Raw genomic sequence first — 17,732 nt, 5'->3', positions numbered from 1 at the left:
ACTACTAGACCCAGTGGGTTATTATGCAATGCAGGTCATTGATGTGTTTCATAGGTGTCATAGCTGGATAGGACTGTTGGTTACCTCCATCTTTTGCAATCTTGCACAGTGGCTTCTGGTCCCTGAAAACTACTTCTCAGGGAGGAGGGTTACAGATCACTGCAAGCTCTGAAATCTTGGGCCATGTTCTAAAGTGCATGGCATCTTCAGCAACAGAGACTTATCTTCTACCTCTGGTGGTGACCAAAGGCAACAACAACAGGCTGTATATCTCACGAGTCTCTTAGACTACCCTGGCAGGCAATTGAAAAGAAGGCTAGTCATAGTTGGTATTGAGGTTTTGTTAGGAATTCTTTGCCCCTTGGAGGGAGAACTTTCAGCCCTAATGAGGAAAGTTCATTAAAACTACACATGTGCACAGACACACAGACACACAGACACACAATCATACAGACACACACACATAAGCATGCATGCATGTATGTATGTATGTCTTATGTATTATGTATATTGGCTAAATTACCAGTTTCCTTAGATAAGCAGTTAATGGCATGATTCCTTGTGACTTTTGCAGTCACGAGGACTGACTAGATGGCTACCTATCTAGCTCCTCTTCTTGTATTTATCTCCCTCCTCTTTCCCTAAAGTGTTCTCCTTTTCCCATTCCCTATGAGAGCACTTATATACTGCTATTCCCCTTTATTGTCATCCCAACTTCTTCTGTATTTACCACCTCCAACTTTCCCCATTTCCCCTAGCAGATCACTTGTTTCTATGAACTGATTGTTCATCATCTAGAAGATGCATAATGAGCCCTGTAACTCATTAGTAACCCAAGGTGTTGGTATCTTTAAACTGGCATCTCAGCCACCACAACACAGAAAGAGTGGCTCGTCTCAGCTTACTATTTCCCAGAATCAAGACAAATGAGTGGCTTGTGGGGAAAGCTAATCCAGAAGAGTAGTCAAACATAATGATCATTACATCTTCCACCAATCCAAGGCTTGAAATTCCTATGATAATATAAAGTAAATATATTGCATATATAATCAGGAAGGAGAATCCCGTTTTCAAGGCTTTCATGTGGGCCATAGTACCAGCATCTCTGGGTTGTTTGGCATTGACCTGCATCTTCCTAAGATGCTTGCACAGGGAAAAGATGAGCAGGAGAAAAGCTACAAGGGACACAGTGAAGGGTATGAACATGAACATTGAGTTTGTGGGTAAGAAAACATGGGATGAATTGGTGACTAAGAGAGCTCTGGGAAATTGTGTCAAATTCCTCAAACTATCAAATATATTTCCTTCATATGAATCAATCCATAAATGAATGTTTTCCAGTGTAACTACAATGTTTAAAATCAAAATGATCAGAGATACTACTAAGGTCAATAACAACACTTTTTTAACCCTCCACTTTAGGTAAAGAAACAAAGAGTTAGAAAAATTTGCTACCTTGAGAAAATAAAAGACACTGAGGCATGTGGCAAGCCAGATGCTGAAATGGTTATGCACTATCCAGGTAACTTCAGTCACTATAAGCATTTCTAAATTCATAAATAAACGTGGGCACAATACGGATGCCAGTGTACAAATAAGCATAGACCACACCAAACTGAGTCTGGAAAAGGCCAGAGCAGTGAGGATCTGGTCCACTGAAGAGATTTTTCCTCTCTTAACCCAGTCTGTGATGTTCACCAGCACTATGAATCCATTCCCTAAGGTTCCTGTTACTATTTCAGTAAATAATATGATTGTAAAAGTAAGCCATAGGCTGTATTTCATTGTCTGTGAGGATATGTTTTCATTTAAAATGTCACTGCTGCATTTAAACAGCTATGTATATTGGTTATTAAAAACTATCAATTCCATGTACACAATACTGACTAGTAAGCATCTACATTTCCCAGGATTTGGTTCATAGTTTCTTCATGAATATCTTGTTTTTCTTCCCAAGACCCCAGCTATGCTTCATCCAGCAACTGCATGCTCTACATCCAGCAGTTGGAGCTCTCTGAAGTTGAGTGAAATGCTGAATTCTCATCAGCTAACCTACAAACAAAGGCATGTTTATTTGCATTATTTTCTTCGTTGCCTTATCTATACATCTTAATCACAAAACATGAGCTCTGAGCAATATCAAAAACTATAATCCATATAGGAATATGAATTATGAATTGGCATATGGTAATCCCTAAGATGATGATGTATAAAGATTTTAGTTAAGTAAATAAAACAAAATGTTATTATATACACAGATATGCAAATCTATGTACACAGTGGTCAAAAATCTTCATATGCAGTACCCAAATTCTCTCAACATCTCTTTAGAAATTATTGTTACTATGCTCATGTCACAGAGATTATACTTATCTTTTCAGTTTACATAAATCCATATGTACAAGTACCTATACATGCATATGACTACATGCACAAGCACATATTTATTGAAATCCACCTCTCTTCTGTTTCCATTTCAATAAAAGGTCTCACAGATTCAACCACCATATATCTAGCTCAAGCTTAGAAATACGACAGTTCTGCTGTATGTATTTCACTTGTTACAGAAGTAATAATTAAAGGTAGAACATGACTCATGCCAGTAATTGTTTTCATTGACAAGCTTTATCGCTAGCCACCTTTTTACTTTTTATGGAGCATGCCTCAATGAGCTGCTTAGTCTGACCTTAAAGTGACTCTGTAGTCCAGGCATGACTTGACCTTGGGATCCTCTTGAGTCAATCTCAAAGTAGGCAGGGAATATAAACATGTTTCTGCATGGAACAGCCTCCCTCATAGATTTTTTTGGTGCTTTTACAAGAATTCCAAGGTACCATCACACATTATCCAATGCAGATATTCAGCAATCTTTGGGAATCTTCCTCCATATGTAAGAATGTGGCTCTTTTCCAGGCAGTGGTGGCATAAGCCTTTAATCACTGCTCTTGGGAGGCAGAGGCAAGCAGATGTCTGCGAGGTTCAATACCAACCAGCCTTATCCACAAGATCTAGTTCCAGGACAGTCTCCAAAGCCCAGAGAAACCCTATCTGGGAAAAAAAAACTAAAAAAAAAAAAAGGAGGGAGAGAATGTGGTATTTTTACATTGTCCCAGAAGCTGTCATTAAGATAAATGAGTTCCTTTGAATAGAAAGGAGCCTCCTCCTTAGTCTTTCCTCTTCTGGTTCAGTAGGTTGATTCCTTTATTAGCACTAAAGAGGTGTAGTTTTCTATCTACCATTCCTCATCTACTGCTACCATCTACTCTTTAACCATCACTTTTGTCACCAAGGCAGATTAAACATGATACACATCCTGAGAAAGATGAAAGTAAAAATCATGGTACAGTCATCCTTATTTAAGGAGTTATTAAACTAAAGAAAATAATATGTCATATGCCAGCATACAATAACAACAACGTAAATCTATAATTCTCTTATATGCTCCAGGGGAACCTGGAGAATTCATTGTGAAACAATGACTCTATGCTTCCTATCATCTCCTAAAGACATACTATGCAAAAAAGTAAGCCCTATGTATTTTAAAAAACTGACAAGTACACTACATTTAGGGGAGAGACATATTGAGAATGAAGTCAGGCCAGAACAGACAAATTTTAAGGAAAACATAAAAATGGAAATAAACATACCATCAGCAAAAAGATGAGATGTCCCCTGTTAACTCTCAGTACTGTAAAACACCTGAGTTAATTTATGTAACAGGAAGTAAATTTTGGCTCACAGTCCAAGGTTCAGCTCTAGCTTTGTGCAGTGGCAGTATCGTAGCCAAGGAGGTATATCTGAGGCGAGATCATTGCTAATTTAAAACTTTTTTCCAGGGTTTCAGCTCATGATCATTGGCTCCACGCTTTTGTGGTCTGTGTCAAGGCAGAACAGCCTGGCAGTAATGGAGCAGAACTGCTCCTGTCATGAGGCAACAAAGTAGAGAGTGAGAGAACAAAGTGGAGCTGTAAACCTAATATCCCCTGTGAAGGGACACCTCCAATGACTTAACTTCCTACTCCTAAGCCCCTCCTACTTCTTAAAGATTCCACCACTTCCTATAACACTTCAGATTAGTGGCCTAGCCTGTAATGCATAACCTTACAGGGACATTTACACAAATATCCAATGGCTCCTCTCTCTTGCCTCCTCTAGGTAATAAGGATATGCTTTGAGAAGAAAAATGCAAATGCAAGCATAGGGCATAACTGAGTGGAGGGGATGCTGATGGCAGAACATCCTGGGCTTTTAGAAAAGGGGCTGAGCTAAGCAGAGTCTTGTACACTCAGCCCCCAGGAACTGGTCCTGAAGGAACACTATATCACCTTTCACCCTGGATGGAAACTCCTTAGATTGCACTTGAACTGCAGGTGCTGGGTAAGAACATTCTTTTCCAGACAAGGTGAAAATGGCTCCAAGGATAATATCCTATAATTCCAAAAATAAGACAAGGTAAGTCAGCATTTTAGAAGAGTAATGTATTTATCCATTTCGAAACCAGCATTTTATTAAGAACTAGTTTTGTGTTAGTTGTGCCATTCTTGATGAGTTCTATTTACAGAGCATACCAAATATAAGTAATGTTGTGAATCATACAAAATTTTCTGTGTATGTTGATCTTTGCTTCTAAAATTATAATCATCTGCCTGTCAATGCATTATTACATATAATCTTTGAAAAAGCTTCTATATAAAACTCATTTATTGCATGGAAATCGAGATCCACTAAACTCAGTACACATCAAATGAAGTTTATTCAGTGAGAAGGCACTTATACAAGAAGCGGGTGACCAGGGCAAGTTCCAGCTCCAAGGATTCACCCAGGCTGCCCTCTGCAACTGACCAGAAGCAACAGAGGAAGAGTCAACCACCTGTCCCGACCCCAGACCTAAATCCACCCTGTCACTACGCATCTGTGACCACGCCCAAACAGGTATAGTCAGCACTACAGGTGCAGGCAGGGTGGATATCTCACTACAACCATTTTGATTAAAGAGAATGAGGTATTTTAATATTCTGCATGGGCTTTTAGTCATTTTGCTTTTAAATGTACCTTATACAGCTAAAGCAAATATACAATGTTTTACAATACAAATGCATTCATAAATATGCATATGTCTAAATACACAGAATCATATGTGGGAGACATATGTGGGTAATCATCTTATTGCCCTGTGAGAGACTATGTATCTAGGTACCTGATAAAGAAAATAGGTGGCAGCACATTAAACAGTAAGGTCCTCAAAACTTGCTATAAATTAATAAGTTGAGCCCTGGGAAATCCCAGGAAGAATCAGCTCATTTCTACTTAGTATCCAACACTAAAACCTAGGAGATGGCAATGTACTACAAAGCTAATAATTTTTGGTCTCTACAGCCTGTGTATCAAAGTTATTGATACATACAATATTTTACATCACAAATATATCAAGGTATATTAACCTGGGATAGCCAAAGAACTGTGGTCACTTAGCAGATAACAGTGCCAGGAGGACAGGATAAAGAATCACATTCTCTGGGGCTAGCAGGTGTGAGGTCTTGACTGAATTGAATATCTGATCTCAAGAAATGTTGTGGTCCATTAATTGGAGCAGTCGTTTCTGAATGTCAGGTCCCCAAATTCAAAAGCTTTGCCTCCTGTCCAAACCAAGGTAATTCTAGTGTATTTGTGTGTTTTACCTAATCTTGAATATATAGTTGAAATTTAGCAAACTCTGCTGTTCCTCCTGATCTGTGGAATAAAAGGAATTAGTACAGACAGGAACAAAAGATTTCAAAGCCTATGAAATACTCTACTTCTTTTATAACCAATAGTATACAATCACTATAGTCTCCAAGGAATCAGAGTGATTGTCACAACAGTCTTGAAAATTATTGAAAACAGTGTAGAAATTCTTGTCATACTAATATTAGGTTAACATATTTGGATGCTGCCATAACCAGATGAAATACAAGATAAATGCAGACTATGATACATTTGCATTAACCAAGAAGATGCTTTCCAGTCATAGTCTCTGAGCAGACATCACCTGTGACACTCCGTATGTGCTTCTGAGTTGATAAATGTCTCTTCGTAGATGTTCAGCCTCAAGCACCTCACCACAATTACCATTTCTAAGAAAAGCAAAACATTTCACTGCTTCACACAGGCTGTATCACTTGAGTTAGCAAGTCTTTTGATTGTGTTTGATTGTGTTTAATCCCAGATATTGAACCCAGAACATCAGTTTACAGCTCATAAAATGTCATGCTAATTCAGAATATTAATTGCATAATAATTTTATTATCGGAAAGTATAAATTCCTAAAATAACAGAAAATATAAAATAAGACCCAAACGCATCAGAAGGTAGTTGCAACAGATTCTATTGGAATCCAGAAGAAAATGTAGAAACCTTACACTGCACAAAGTAGGAAAATCTATAACAGTAGTTCTCAACCTTCCTAATGTAGCAAATCTTTACTGGAGTTCCTTATGTTGTGGTGACTACCAGTCATCAAGCTATTTTGTTGCTACTTGTTGGTACTACTATGAATTTTAATGTAAATAGCTGACATGCAAGATATCTGATATGCAATCCCCAGAGATTGAGAAAATCTCATCTAGAAGAACAGAATAAAAACCTAGAAACATGACTTAACAAAATTGAACATGTGGATTGCTTTTGGCAAGATTGCCATTTTTACAGTGTTGATCCCCTCCCTATCCAAGAGCATGGGAGATCTTTCCATTTTCTGGTATCTTCTTTAATTTCTTTCATTAAAGACTCAAAGTTCTTTCTATGCAGGTCTTTCACTTGTTTGGTTAGTGTTACCCAAGATATTTTATGTTGGTTATGGCTATTGTAAAGGGTGATGTTTCTCTGATTTCTTTCTCAGCACTCTTATTGTCTGTATGTAGTAAGGCCACGGATATTTTTTAGTTAATCTTGTAACCTGCTACTTTGCTGAATGTGTTTACCAGTTGTACGAGTTCCCTGGTAGAGTTTTTCAAGTCACTTATGTAAACTATCATATTATCTGCAAACAGTGAAATTTTGACATATTCCTTTCCAATTTGTATCCCCATGATCTCCCTTTGTTGTCTTATTGCTGTAGCTAGCACTCCAAATACAATATTGAAGAGATATGGAGAGAATGGACAGCCTTCTCTTATTCCTGATTTTAGAGGAATCACGTTGTTTCTCTCCATTTAGCTTGATGTTGGCTGTTGGTTTACTGTATATTGCTTTTATTATGTTAAGGTACATTCCTGTTATCCCTGATCTCTCCAGGACCTTTATCATGAATGGGTGTTGGATTTTGTCAAAGGCCTTTCAGCATCTAGTGAGATGACCATGTGATTTTTTCTTTTCAATGCAATCCCCATCAAAATACCAACACAATTCTTCACAGACCTTGAAAGAAAAATACACAACTTTATATGGAGAAACAAAAGACCCAGGATAGCCAAAACAACCCTCTACAATAAATGAACTTCAGGAGGCATCACCATCCCTGACTTCAAGATATATATATATATATATATATATATATATATATATATATATATATATATGATAGAGCTATAGTCCTGAGAAAAGCTTGGTACTGGAACAAAAATAGACAGGTGGACCAATGGAATTGAATTGAAAACCCTGATACTAACCGACAGACCCGAGAATATCTCATTTTTGACAAAGAAGCTAAATTTATACAATGGAAAAAAGAAAGCATCTTCAACAAATGGTGCTGGCATAACTGGATGTAGACATGTAGAAGATTGCAAATAGATCCATATCTATCACCATGCACAAAACTTAAGTCCAAATGGATCAGACTTCACCATAATTCCAGTCACACTGAACATCTTAGAAGAGAAAGTGGGAAGTACCCTTGAAGGAATTGGTACAGGAGAGAGCCTCCTGAACATAACACTAGTAGCACAGACATTGAGATCGACAATTAATAAATGGGACTTCCTAAAACTGAGAAGCTTCTGTAAGGCAAAGGAGACAGTCAACAAGACAAAACGACAGCCCACAGAATGGGAAAAGATCTCCAACAACCCCACACCTGACAGAGCGCTGATTTCCACAACATACAAAGAACTCAAGGGGCTAGTCACCAAAACCCCAAATAATCCAGTTAAAAAGTGGGATACAGAACTAAATGGAGAATTATCAGTAGAGGAATCTAAAATGGCTGAAAGACACTTAAGAAAGTGCTCAACATCCTTAGCTATCAGGGAAATACAAATCAAAACAACTCTGAGATCTCATCCCACACCTGTTATAGTGGCTAAAATAAAAAAACACCTCCAGTTTATGCTGGAGAGGATGTGGAGAAAGGATGGGCCATGTGCACTGCATGAATACCTGTGTTTTCACTTTCACAAAGAAACCATTTTGGGAGACAGCCAGACTAGTGAGAATTCCATCGCCTGGTGAACATTTTCTTTCTTCTGCTGACAAAGTCAGGATGATTTACAGTGTTTTGGAACGCTATTTCCAGAAGCAAATTCTGTACTAACCAGGTGCTATACATGCTCATTATTAACTTAAATTAGGAAAAGTATGAAGCAAAGCCCATGTCACTGTTTGCAGTTTATAACCTTCTGTACTAAATTTTGAGCAATACCTGGTTTGTGGGTAAGCAGTAATGTCCCTGAACATTTATAGTCTGTGGCTGATATTAATGGGAAAGCAACATTCAATTAAGTCAAAGCACAAGTTCAATGCTGGTTCTCTCAAACAGGATTATCACCAAAGAGTTGAAAATATCTCAAAACCATGCACTGCATACTCTTACCACAAGCCATAATCTTCTTCAATTGCAGGTGTTAAAGTCCAAGTCTCATTTGCTAGCATGCAAATATAGTCATATTCTCTTTTACTGTTTGCAAAGTTTTGCCTTCTCTAGTCTATATGTAAATGGAATCACCAAGTACAGCTGTCACTTTTTGTTTTATTTTTTATTCATTTTGCATATCAACCACAGTTCCCCATCCCTTCCCTGCTCTCCTTCCTCTCACTTCCCCCAGCTCATCCTCATCCACTCCTCAGAAAGGGTAAGACCTCCCATGTCATGGAGACATTAGGGATACAGCTGTCATTTTCAAACCCAGCGAGGGTTGCAGGGAATGACAAAAGTGATGGAAGAGCCTCAGTCCTCAGAAAATGCCATAAGTATTCCCCAACACCAATATTCTTTTTCAACAAATACATTTTCTCCATGTGGGAAAAATTAGGAATAGACTTCTAGGTTGCTTGTTTCCCAATACTTCTTTGTTTTCTTTGGGATCTTCCAGGAAAGTTTATTTTCCCTAGAATTATCTACAAATAAATTGCTTTGTAGTTATTTATAAGCAATAAACACACACACACACACACACACACACACACACACACACACACACACACACACCAGCAGCACCAAAACCACTCACATATTTCATTTGGTTTGTGAAAAATGACTCTTCGGTTCTATACAATATCTGTTTTTGCAAACAAAGATCTTATTAAGCTTTACATGCCGTTCTTTCACAATCAAGTATGCTGTCACTTTCCTCTTACTAATAGTTTAAATTACACGTATGTCTCTCTCTCTCTCTCTCTCCCTCTCTCTCTCTCTCTCTCTCTCTCTCTCTCTCTGTGTGTGTGTGTGTGTGTGTGTGTGTGTGTGTAAATACCATGGTGGGCATGTGAAATTGGAGAAGCTGCCTCTCTGATACTCTGTGGTGCTCATTGTTAGAACTTGGGTTCTCAGGGTGAGTCAAGTGTCTTTATCTGCTGAGTTATGTTGCCTATAATTTTTGTGGAGCATTTGACTTGTGATTGCATCTTTAGTACGGTTGCCTTCCTACATATGCTTAATAGCTAAATAGTAATTTTTAAATTAACTTTTTTAGGAATTTTGCACACAGTCTTGAATTCCACTTCATATCTTTGTTGCCTCAGTTTGCAGAGTGGTTGCAAATAGTGGCTTGAGCATCTTTCTCCTATAGATGTTTCCCTGAATCTGGAGACAGCTGTGCTCCATGGCTGCCATTTCTCTCACACTCTGATGATATCTTCACTCATGAAGGCTACATTTTTATCTGAGAACCTCAGCTCTACACATGAGAAACATTATCACACCTGCGTGGATACCAAAATGCTGTGAGGAACACAAATAGCTGAACAATAAACACCATGACAGCTCCCTCTTAGTGGCTACCAGTCCATATTTTATTTTAAATCATATGTGTTTTCATCAAATTATCTCACAAAGATGAGTGAAAAATAAGATAAACAATTATTTTCAATTAATAAATAAATAAATGAACTGTGTTTTTTAAAAGTAAATTTAGGTGGCTGGAGAAATGGCAGCAGTTGCAAGCAAACGCTGTTGCAAAAGACCTGGTTTTTATTTTCAGCACCCACATGGCAGTTCACAATCATCCATCATTCCAGTTCCAAGTGAACAAATGCCCCCTTGTGGCCGCCACAAGCATTGCATGTACGCAGTGCACATACACATGTGCAGGCACACTCTAGTGCATATAAAATAATAATAAGTTAATCTGTAAAAATGAATTGGAAAAAGATCTGGATGAAACAACCTGATAGTTTGGAGGGCTCATTTGTGGAATTAAGTCGGGAAGAAAGAATCTTATATTTCTAAGAATACAGGCTTCCTTTTCTCAAATTAAAGATTCACCTAATTGCATAAATGTATGCAGTTTATTTACTGTTCCTTTAGGCAGACAGATAACACCAACGTTACGCATAAACAACACAAATTCATGTAAATTACATGTCAGCCAATAAATTATGGCTCATGATCACTTAAAGCAGTGATTCTCAAACTGTGGGTCGTGACCCCATCAGAAAACATGTATTTTCAATTCTCTTGGGAACTGAGATACTGCTCCTCTATCTATCTCCAGTCAGGTCACCCAACATGCAGCTATGTCCACTTGTAAGTACCCAGAACTATATTAAATGTTTGCAGCATTGAACTTTCCTAATATCAGAATGCAACAATGAAAAGCACAAACACACATTCCTCCAATCTCAGAAACAAACCATAAACTAAAGAATGCTACTGAGAGACATATTAAAATGTATTTACAAGAATGGTCACAGACTGTTTAGGTGTACATAAAACACATAAGGCACAACCCAGCAGGGCACCACAGCTGATGATCTTTCAAAGGTATCAACAGTCCTACATTTATAATGGTTAACAGACAAACCTATCTGAGTGGAGCAGAAATATTCCTGTCAGAAATATGACAGGAATTAAAGCAGCGGGTAGAGAGGCAGCTTACTGCTCAACATGTTGCACAATAGAAATTCCCTTGGAACTCTTCTAATTTCTCACTAAAGGGAAATCTGGAAAATGGAGAATGGTAACAGACCAAAGATGATCAAAACAATATGCTCTTTACAGCCTGGAATCTCCTTGCCTTGCCTTCTCTTTATTACCTTAACTTTATATTGGTTAATTTAAAAGACTGCTTTTTACTATACCTTTACAAGAATAGGACAGAGAAAAATTTGCCTTCACAGTGGCTAGTAATAATAATTCCCAGCATGTTAAAAGGTATCACTAGAAAATACTCCCTTAAGGGTTATTAAAAGGCCTCATCTACCTTGTGCCAATATTTTGTACAACAGCCATTATAAATAATTTGTCAACAGTTTCCTCAACCAATAATTTACCATTATATGCATAACTTACTTGCTGATTCAGAAACAGGCACATTAGAAAAATCTTTGAAGAAGTAAAAAATAATACTTGCCTTGTTGGGTATTAAAAAAGGAGATTCTATAATTACCTAGGATAAAAGATAAGTTTACAAAACAGTTAAGCCTCAGAAAATGCAAAACAGGACAGATCAACTATGAACTGTTGATGACTTTGAAATTTTGCTGGGATATTTTAACTGGCTATGGCCATAAAATTGATTAATAACTCAAGAGCTAAGTAATTTATTTCAAACCTCACAATATGAGAAAGACATTAATAGTCCAAGAAAATTATCAGCTGAAGCTAATAGAATATTTTCTTCTGTCTAGAAGAAACTACAGGATACACATGTGGATTGCGTGGCTCCAGGTCTTGATTGTATCCTAGTACTACCTTCATGCATTCTCCTACAGAAATGCTTATGCACAGAGAGGATAATATTTTAGAACCTATATTTTGCCACACAAACAGTAAAAAAAAAATAAAGACCTGTGTAGAACATGTTTCTGAATTAATTCTAAAAGAAAAATTGAGACTTTGTCAATTAACAGGAATAGACACAGCAGAAATTGTAGTACTGAAAATTACCCTATTATGAGTGGAAAAAAGAACACTGGCAAAGAGTTTGCAATAGTTTCTGTGGCTAGATTAACAACAAATATCACAAAAGCTAGACTGAATCAGTCCCTGAAGACCCAGGGACCCTGACTCTGCTGAGATTGCTGGGATATTCTGGCCCCCACAGAGTACAGAGAGGGCAGAGGTGAGCTGCTCCAGCCCCTGCCTTGGACCCAACTTCTGCCTGTCCACTCTGAGAAATCCTGTCCTTGGGTCTGCAGGCAGACTGAATTGAAGACCCAGCGACCCTGACTCTGCTGACCTTGCTGGGCTATTCCAGGCCCCCGCAGAGTGCAGAGGTGAGCTGCTTCAGCCTCTACCTTAGGCCCAACTTTTGACTGCCCACTCTGGGAAATCCCGCCCCGGTGGTCTGCAGACATGTCAAGTCAGCCCCTGAGGACCAAGCAACCCAGAGTCTGCTGATATCTCTACAACAGTCCTGCTCTTGCTCACCTGGAGAGTGAATGCCTCAGACCTGCCTGCACCCACCTTGAGACCCATCAGAGTATTGGAGCCAATTGCACCCACCAGAAGAGAACCCCGGACCCATACACACCAGGAAAAGAAGACACCACCTGCACCCACTGAAAAAAGAGATGGGAAGACGACAATATAAGAACACATCCAACAACAGAAAATCAATATGACACCACCAGAGTCTAGGAACTCTACACCACCAAGACATGAACATCCCAACACAGATGAAGCAGAAGAGAGCAACCTTAAAAACAACTTCATGCAGATGAAGAGACCCTAAGAGAGGAAATCAGACAATCCTCCAGAGAAGAGGGCTGGATTAGTGGTTACATATTGTTTAAACCTGGTTTTGTCATGGAATATCTTGTTTTCTCCATTTATAGTGATTGAAAGCTTTGCTAGGTATAGTAGTCTGGGCTGGCATCTGTGTTCTCTCAGAGTTGGTAGAGTATTTATCCAAGTCCTTCTGGTTTTCAAAGTTTCCATGGAAGAAAAGACGAACTAAAAGATGCAAGAAATCAAGGAAAGTCAAGAAAATACAATTAAACAGCTGAAGGAAACAGTTCAGGACCTGAAAACTGAAATAGAGACAATAAAGAAAACACAAACTGAGGGAATTCTGGAAGTGGAAAAGCTGAGTAAACAATCAGGAACCACAGATGCGAGCATAACCAACAGAATACAAGAGATGGAAGACAGAATGTCAGACACTGAAGACAAACTAGAGGAAATAAATTAATCACTTAATCACGCAAAGAAAATCTTAAGTCCAACAAATCCTTAACACAAAATATCCAGGAAATATGGGACACCGTGAAAAGACCAAATCTAAGGATAATAGGTATAGAAGAAGGTGAAGAAACCCAACTCAAAGGTGCAGAAAACATATTCAACAAAATCATAGAAGAAAACTTTCCCAACCTAAAGAAAGACATGCCAATAAAAATACATGAAGCCTACAGAACACCAAATAAAGTGGACCACAAAAGAAAGTCCCCTTGTCACATAATAACTAAAACACCAAAATACAGAATATTAAGAGAGGCAAAGGAAAAAGGCCAAGTAACATATAAAGGCAAACCTATCAGAATTACACTGGACTTCTCCATGGAAACTCTGAAAACCAGAAGGACTTGGATAAATACTCTACCAACTCTGAGAGAACACAGATGCCAGCCCAGACTACTATACCCAGCAAAGCTTTCAATCACTATAAATGGAGAAAACAAGATATTCCATGACAAAACCAGGTTTAAACAATATGTAACCACTAATCCAGCCCTATAGAAAGTACTGGAAGGAAAACTCCAACCTAAGGAAATTAACTACACTCATAAAAACATAGGCAATAGGTAATCCCACTTTATGAAAACCCAAAAGAAAAATCAGGATAAATCCACATACAATGCCACTACCAACAACAAATCAAAAACAAACCAGAATAAACACTCAATGGATCTTAATTTCCCTCAGTATTAATGGTATTAACTCGCCTATAAAAAGACACAGGTTATTAGACTGGATAGGAAGACAGAATCCATTTTTCTGCTGCATACAACAAACACACCTCAAATTTAAAGGCAGACATTACCTCAGAGTAAAGGGTTGGAATAATATATTCTAATCAAATGGACCCAAGAAACAAGCTGGGGTAGCTATCCTAGTATCTAACAAGTTAGACTTCAAACTAAAATCAATCAAAAGAGATGAAGAAGGTCATTTCATATTCATCACAGGAAAAATCCATCAGTAAGAAGTCTCAATTCTAAACATCTATGCCCCAAATACAAAGGCACCAACATTTGTAAAAGAAACATTATTAAAACTCAATTCACAAATAAGACCTCACACAGTTATAGTGGGAGACTTCAACACCCCACTCTCACCACTGGACAGGACCACCAGACAGAACTTAACAAAGAGACAAAGGAAATAACAGAAGTTATGACCCAATTGAAAATAATAGACATCTATAGAACTTTCCATCCAAACACAAAAGAATATGCCTTCTTTTCAGCATCACATAAAACCTTCTCAAAAACCAACCACATACTTGGACACATAGCAAACCTCAACAGGTACAAAAAAAATGGAATAATCCCCTGTGTCTTATCAGACTACCATGCTTTAAAATTAGAATTCCAAAACAACACAAACTTCAGTTTATAAAAGAACTAATAGGATCCTTCCTCACATTGTGCAAGGAACCTCAATTTCTGGAGCCCCTACATTCTATACGCATGTAAATAAATCACAAAAGGCAGGTTATGTCAGGAAACTTAAGAAAAGTGGCTCAAAGCCCTTATTATTTCATCAAAATCAGAATTCTATATTATTTTAATGGTATTATTAGATTTTTCTAGAACCTCTTGAAATAGTTACTGACTCAATATCCCGAAGTTGTTTTCCATGTTGAAACTGCTTAACTTATTCCAGATGATTCAGAATCAACTTGTTATTTATTCAATTACAAGTAATAATCAGCACTTTCTAGCACTTGGAAGCAACACAAGGAAATTATAATGAAATGTCCTAATTGTTCTTTCTCTTACCAGACCCTAGTAACTACAGGAAGTAATCCAAAGAGTACTCAAAAAAATGAAATCTGACAAATGGATGTGTTTCATTTTGTGGAGTTTGGAAAATTAAAGTATGTGCTCTATACTATAGATACATATTCAAAATTTCAATGGGCAACTGCTTTGAGTTCTGAAAAGGCTGATTCTGTAATCACACATTTATTATAAGTTATTGCCATTATGGGAAAACATGTACAAATTAAGACTGACAATGTTCAAGCATATGTCCCTAGGAAAATGGGACAGTTTTGTGAATATTAAACATAAAGCATATTACAATTATACTACACAATGTTAAAATACAAGCATTTACAAAAATATCTAATCATACTTTAAAAGATATGCTTAATAAAAAGGAGTAATGAAGCCTTCCCCAAAGATCACACAACACTTTATTAACTTTAGATGTTTGAAATGTTAATGAGAAGGAAACAACAGCTGCAGCAAGGCATTGGATAATAGAAAAAAAATCACTGAATTAAATCAGCCTGTATACTTTAGTGGTATATTGACCTCAGAATGGAAATTAGGATACGTGTTACAGTAAGGAAAGAAAGATATGGATACAATAAAAATTGATAAAGATTAGATTCAAACAGGAGAGACCTCTTGATTAGGAAAGGCAATAATTTATCAAACAGTATGGCCATTCAACCTGCCAAGAAGGGAAACTCCCCAAAGTTAAGGTGGAGTCAGGGTGTTGTTTTTGTCTTTCCAGGAGAATAAGAACATCCAACTAAGGAATCTGAAGACCACTGAACCAATAAGACACCTGAAACGTAGGACGAATCATCCAGAGACATTGTCCCAAGAAAAAGAGTAAATTGACCTCATGGTATAGCACACTTCCAACAGGATAAAATCTCATAAAATTTCCCAAATGTGTGTTTCTACTGCTCTCTAAAGACGTATAAGACAAACGATCTTTTGTAGTCCCAATTCCTTAAAAAAATAAAGGTAGCTTTGGATTTGGAGCATGACTCCTTTCTTCTCTAAACTCAAGGACACAGCACACGTGTTAAAGGAAAATCCAAAATCTCTGTCTCATGTCAGAAAAGCCACATGATATGGGACAAAAGAAAGACCAACATAAGGGACTATTCTATTGTCACTAGTCTCATAATCTTTTGGTTTTATTTTGACTCTTTTAAACTTTTCTTGAGGTATAAATATTATACCAAAATGAATAAGAGATAGAGGATAGATAGACAGATAGATGACAGATAGATAGATAGATAGATAGATAGATAGATAGATAGATAGATAGATAGATTCAGTCATGATGTTAATGTTCATAGAGAGTACTAACTAATTCTATAAATAAGTTTCATCTAGCTTCCTGTATTTAATTTTGAGCTTGGGTCTGCAACAGGTAATTAGGAAACAAGTTTGTGTAGCCCATATGTATTTAATAGCTTGTGGTCCCTTAATCTCTCAAATTATCTGTTACATTTGACACTTAAAATGTTTAAGTTTTCTTCAGTGAATGGTATCCATTCCTAACAGTGACCTTTGAAGTCTTCAAAAGGAAGTTGGGGCCCCACAACTATGAAGTTATCTGGATTGTGATAACACCACTAAGCTGACAAACACCACCCACAGATCAACTTTGGACTACAAACTGCTCAGGAAAACTTCAAAACAATTAACTAAGATGGTCCAGCATCATAGACTACTCCAGTCAGAACTTCAGATAAGCCTTGCACTCTCCCTTCACACCAAGCCTGAACAACCACTAGTGCTCCCAGAACGTGATCTTTTATGTCAAATTTTTCAGGGTTCCCTAAAGGTGCTGTTGTGATATCCACATCCCCAAGAGATAGGTTGGATGGTTTTTGGTCATTCAGTGGAGTTTGTCATCATTTAAGGGTGTTGGTTACAAGTTGTTATTGGTCATGACAAAGAACAAGCATACTACTTGGCCCAGAATTGTTTGCTTATTTGTTTTTTTAGTTTTCTAAATTGATCTTATACGTGAAACATTGGATAAGTCTATCTGATATCCAAACCTATGTTCTGTATTCAGTTTTCCTGACATTTTTCTAGGTTATGAATTCATTCTTCTGTCATATAATGAAATAATTTTGTATTTTTATGCCTCATTTGTATGTACTTAGACACATCTCATATAGTCTTCATTAATCATTTTTAATCTTTAAAAAGATAAAAATTGATATAAAACTTATACTGATATTAGGTTTTTAGATGTAAGTGGTCCTTATGCACATCTTATTATAGCAATATACATATTTGCACCTGTTCTGCAAACCTGAATTGTGTTTGAATGGTGCTTAAATCAATAGAATTTTCTAGAATTCATAAAGTTACATACTTCTGAGAAGTAT

At 37.3% G+C, this 17,732-nt stretch overlaps 1 protein-coding gene and 1 pseudogene across 1 annotated transcript; one reads left to right on the top strand and one right to left on the bottom strand.

The window, feature by feature from the left end:
* Positions 1–825: 825 nt before the first annotated feature.
* On the bottom strand, positions 826–12,711 carry LOC100770432 (taste receptor type 2 member 123-like). The gene is made up of 3 exons (XM_027429986.1): positions 12,594–12,711; positions 5,679–5,730; positions 826–1,822 (listed from the first exon to the last, which is right to left on the bottom strand). The coding sequence occupies exons 1-3, from the start codon at positions 12,709–12,711 to the stop codon at positions 826–828; spliced, it is 1,167 nt and encodes a 388-aa protein (XP_027285787.1).
* LOC113837137 lies at positions 3,758–3,873 on the top strand (annotated as a pseudogene).
* Positions 12,712–17,732: the final 5,021 nt, after the last annotated feature.

The sequence above is a fragment of the Cricetulus griseus genome, chromosome 8 (genome assembly GCF_003668045.3).
Source record: "Cricetulus griseus strain 17A/GY chromosome 8, alternate assembly CriGri-PICRH-1.0, whole genome shotgun sequence".
In the NCBI taxonomy this organism is placed as follows: Eukaryota; Metazoa; Chordata; class Mammalia; order Rodentia; family Cricetidae; genus Cricetulus; species Cricetulus griseus.
The sequence above is the reverse complement of the archived record's forward strand: the minus strand, read 5'-3'. Positions and strand labels throughout refer to the sequence as shown.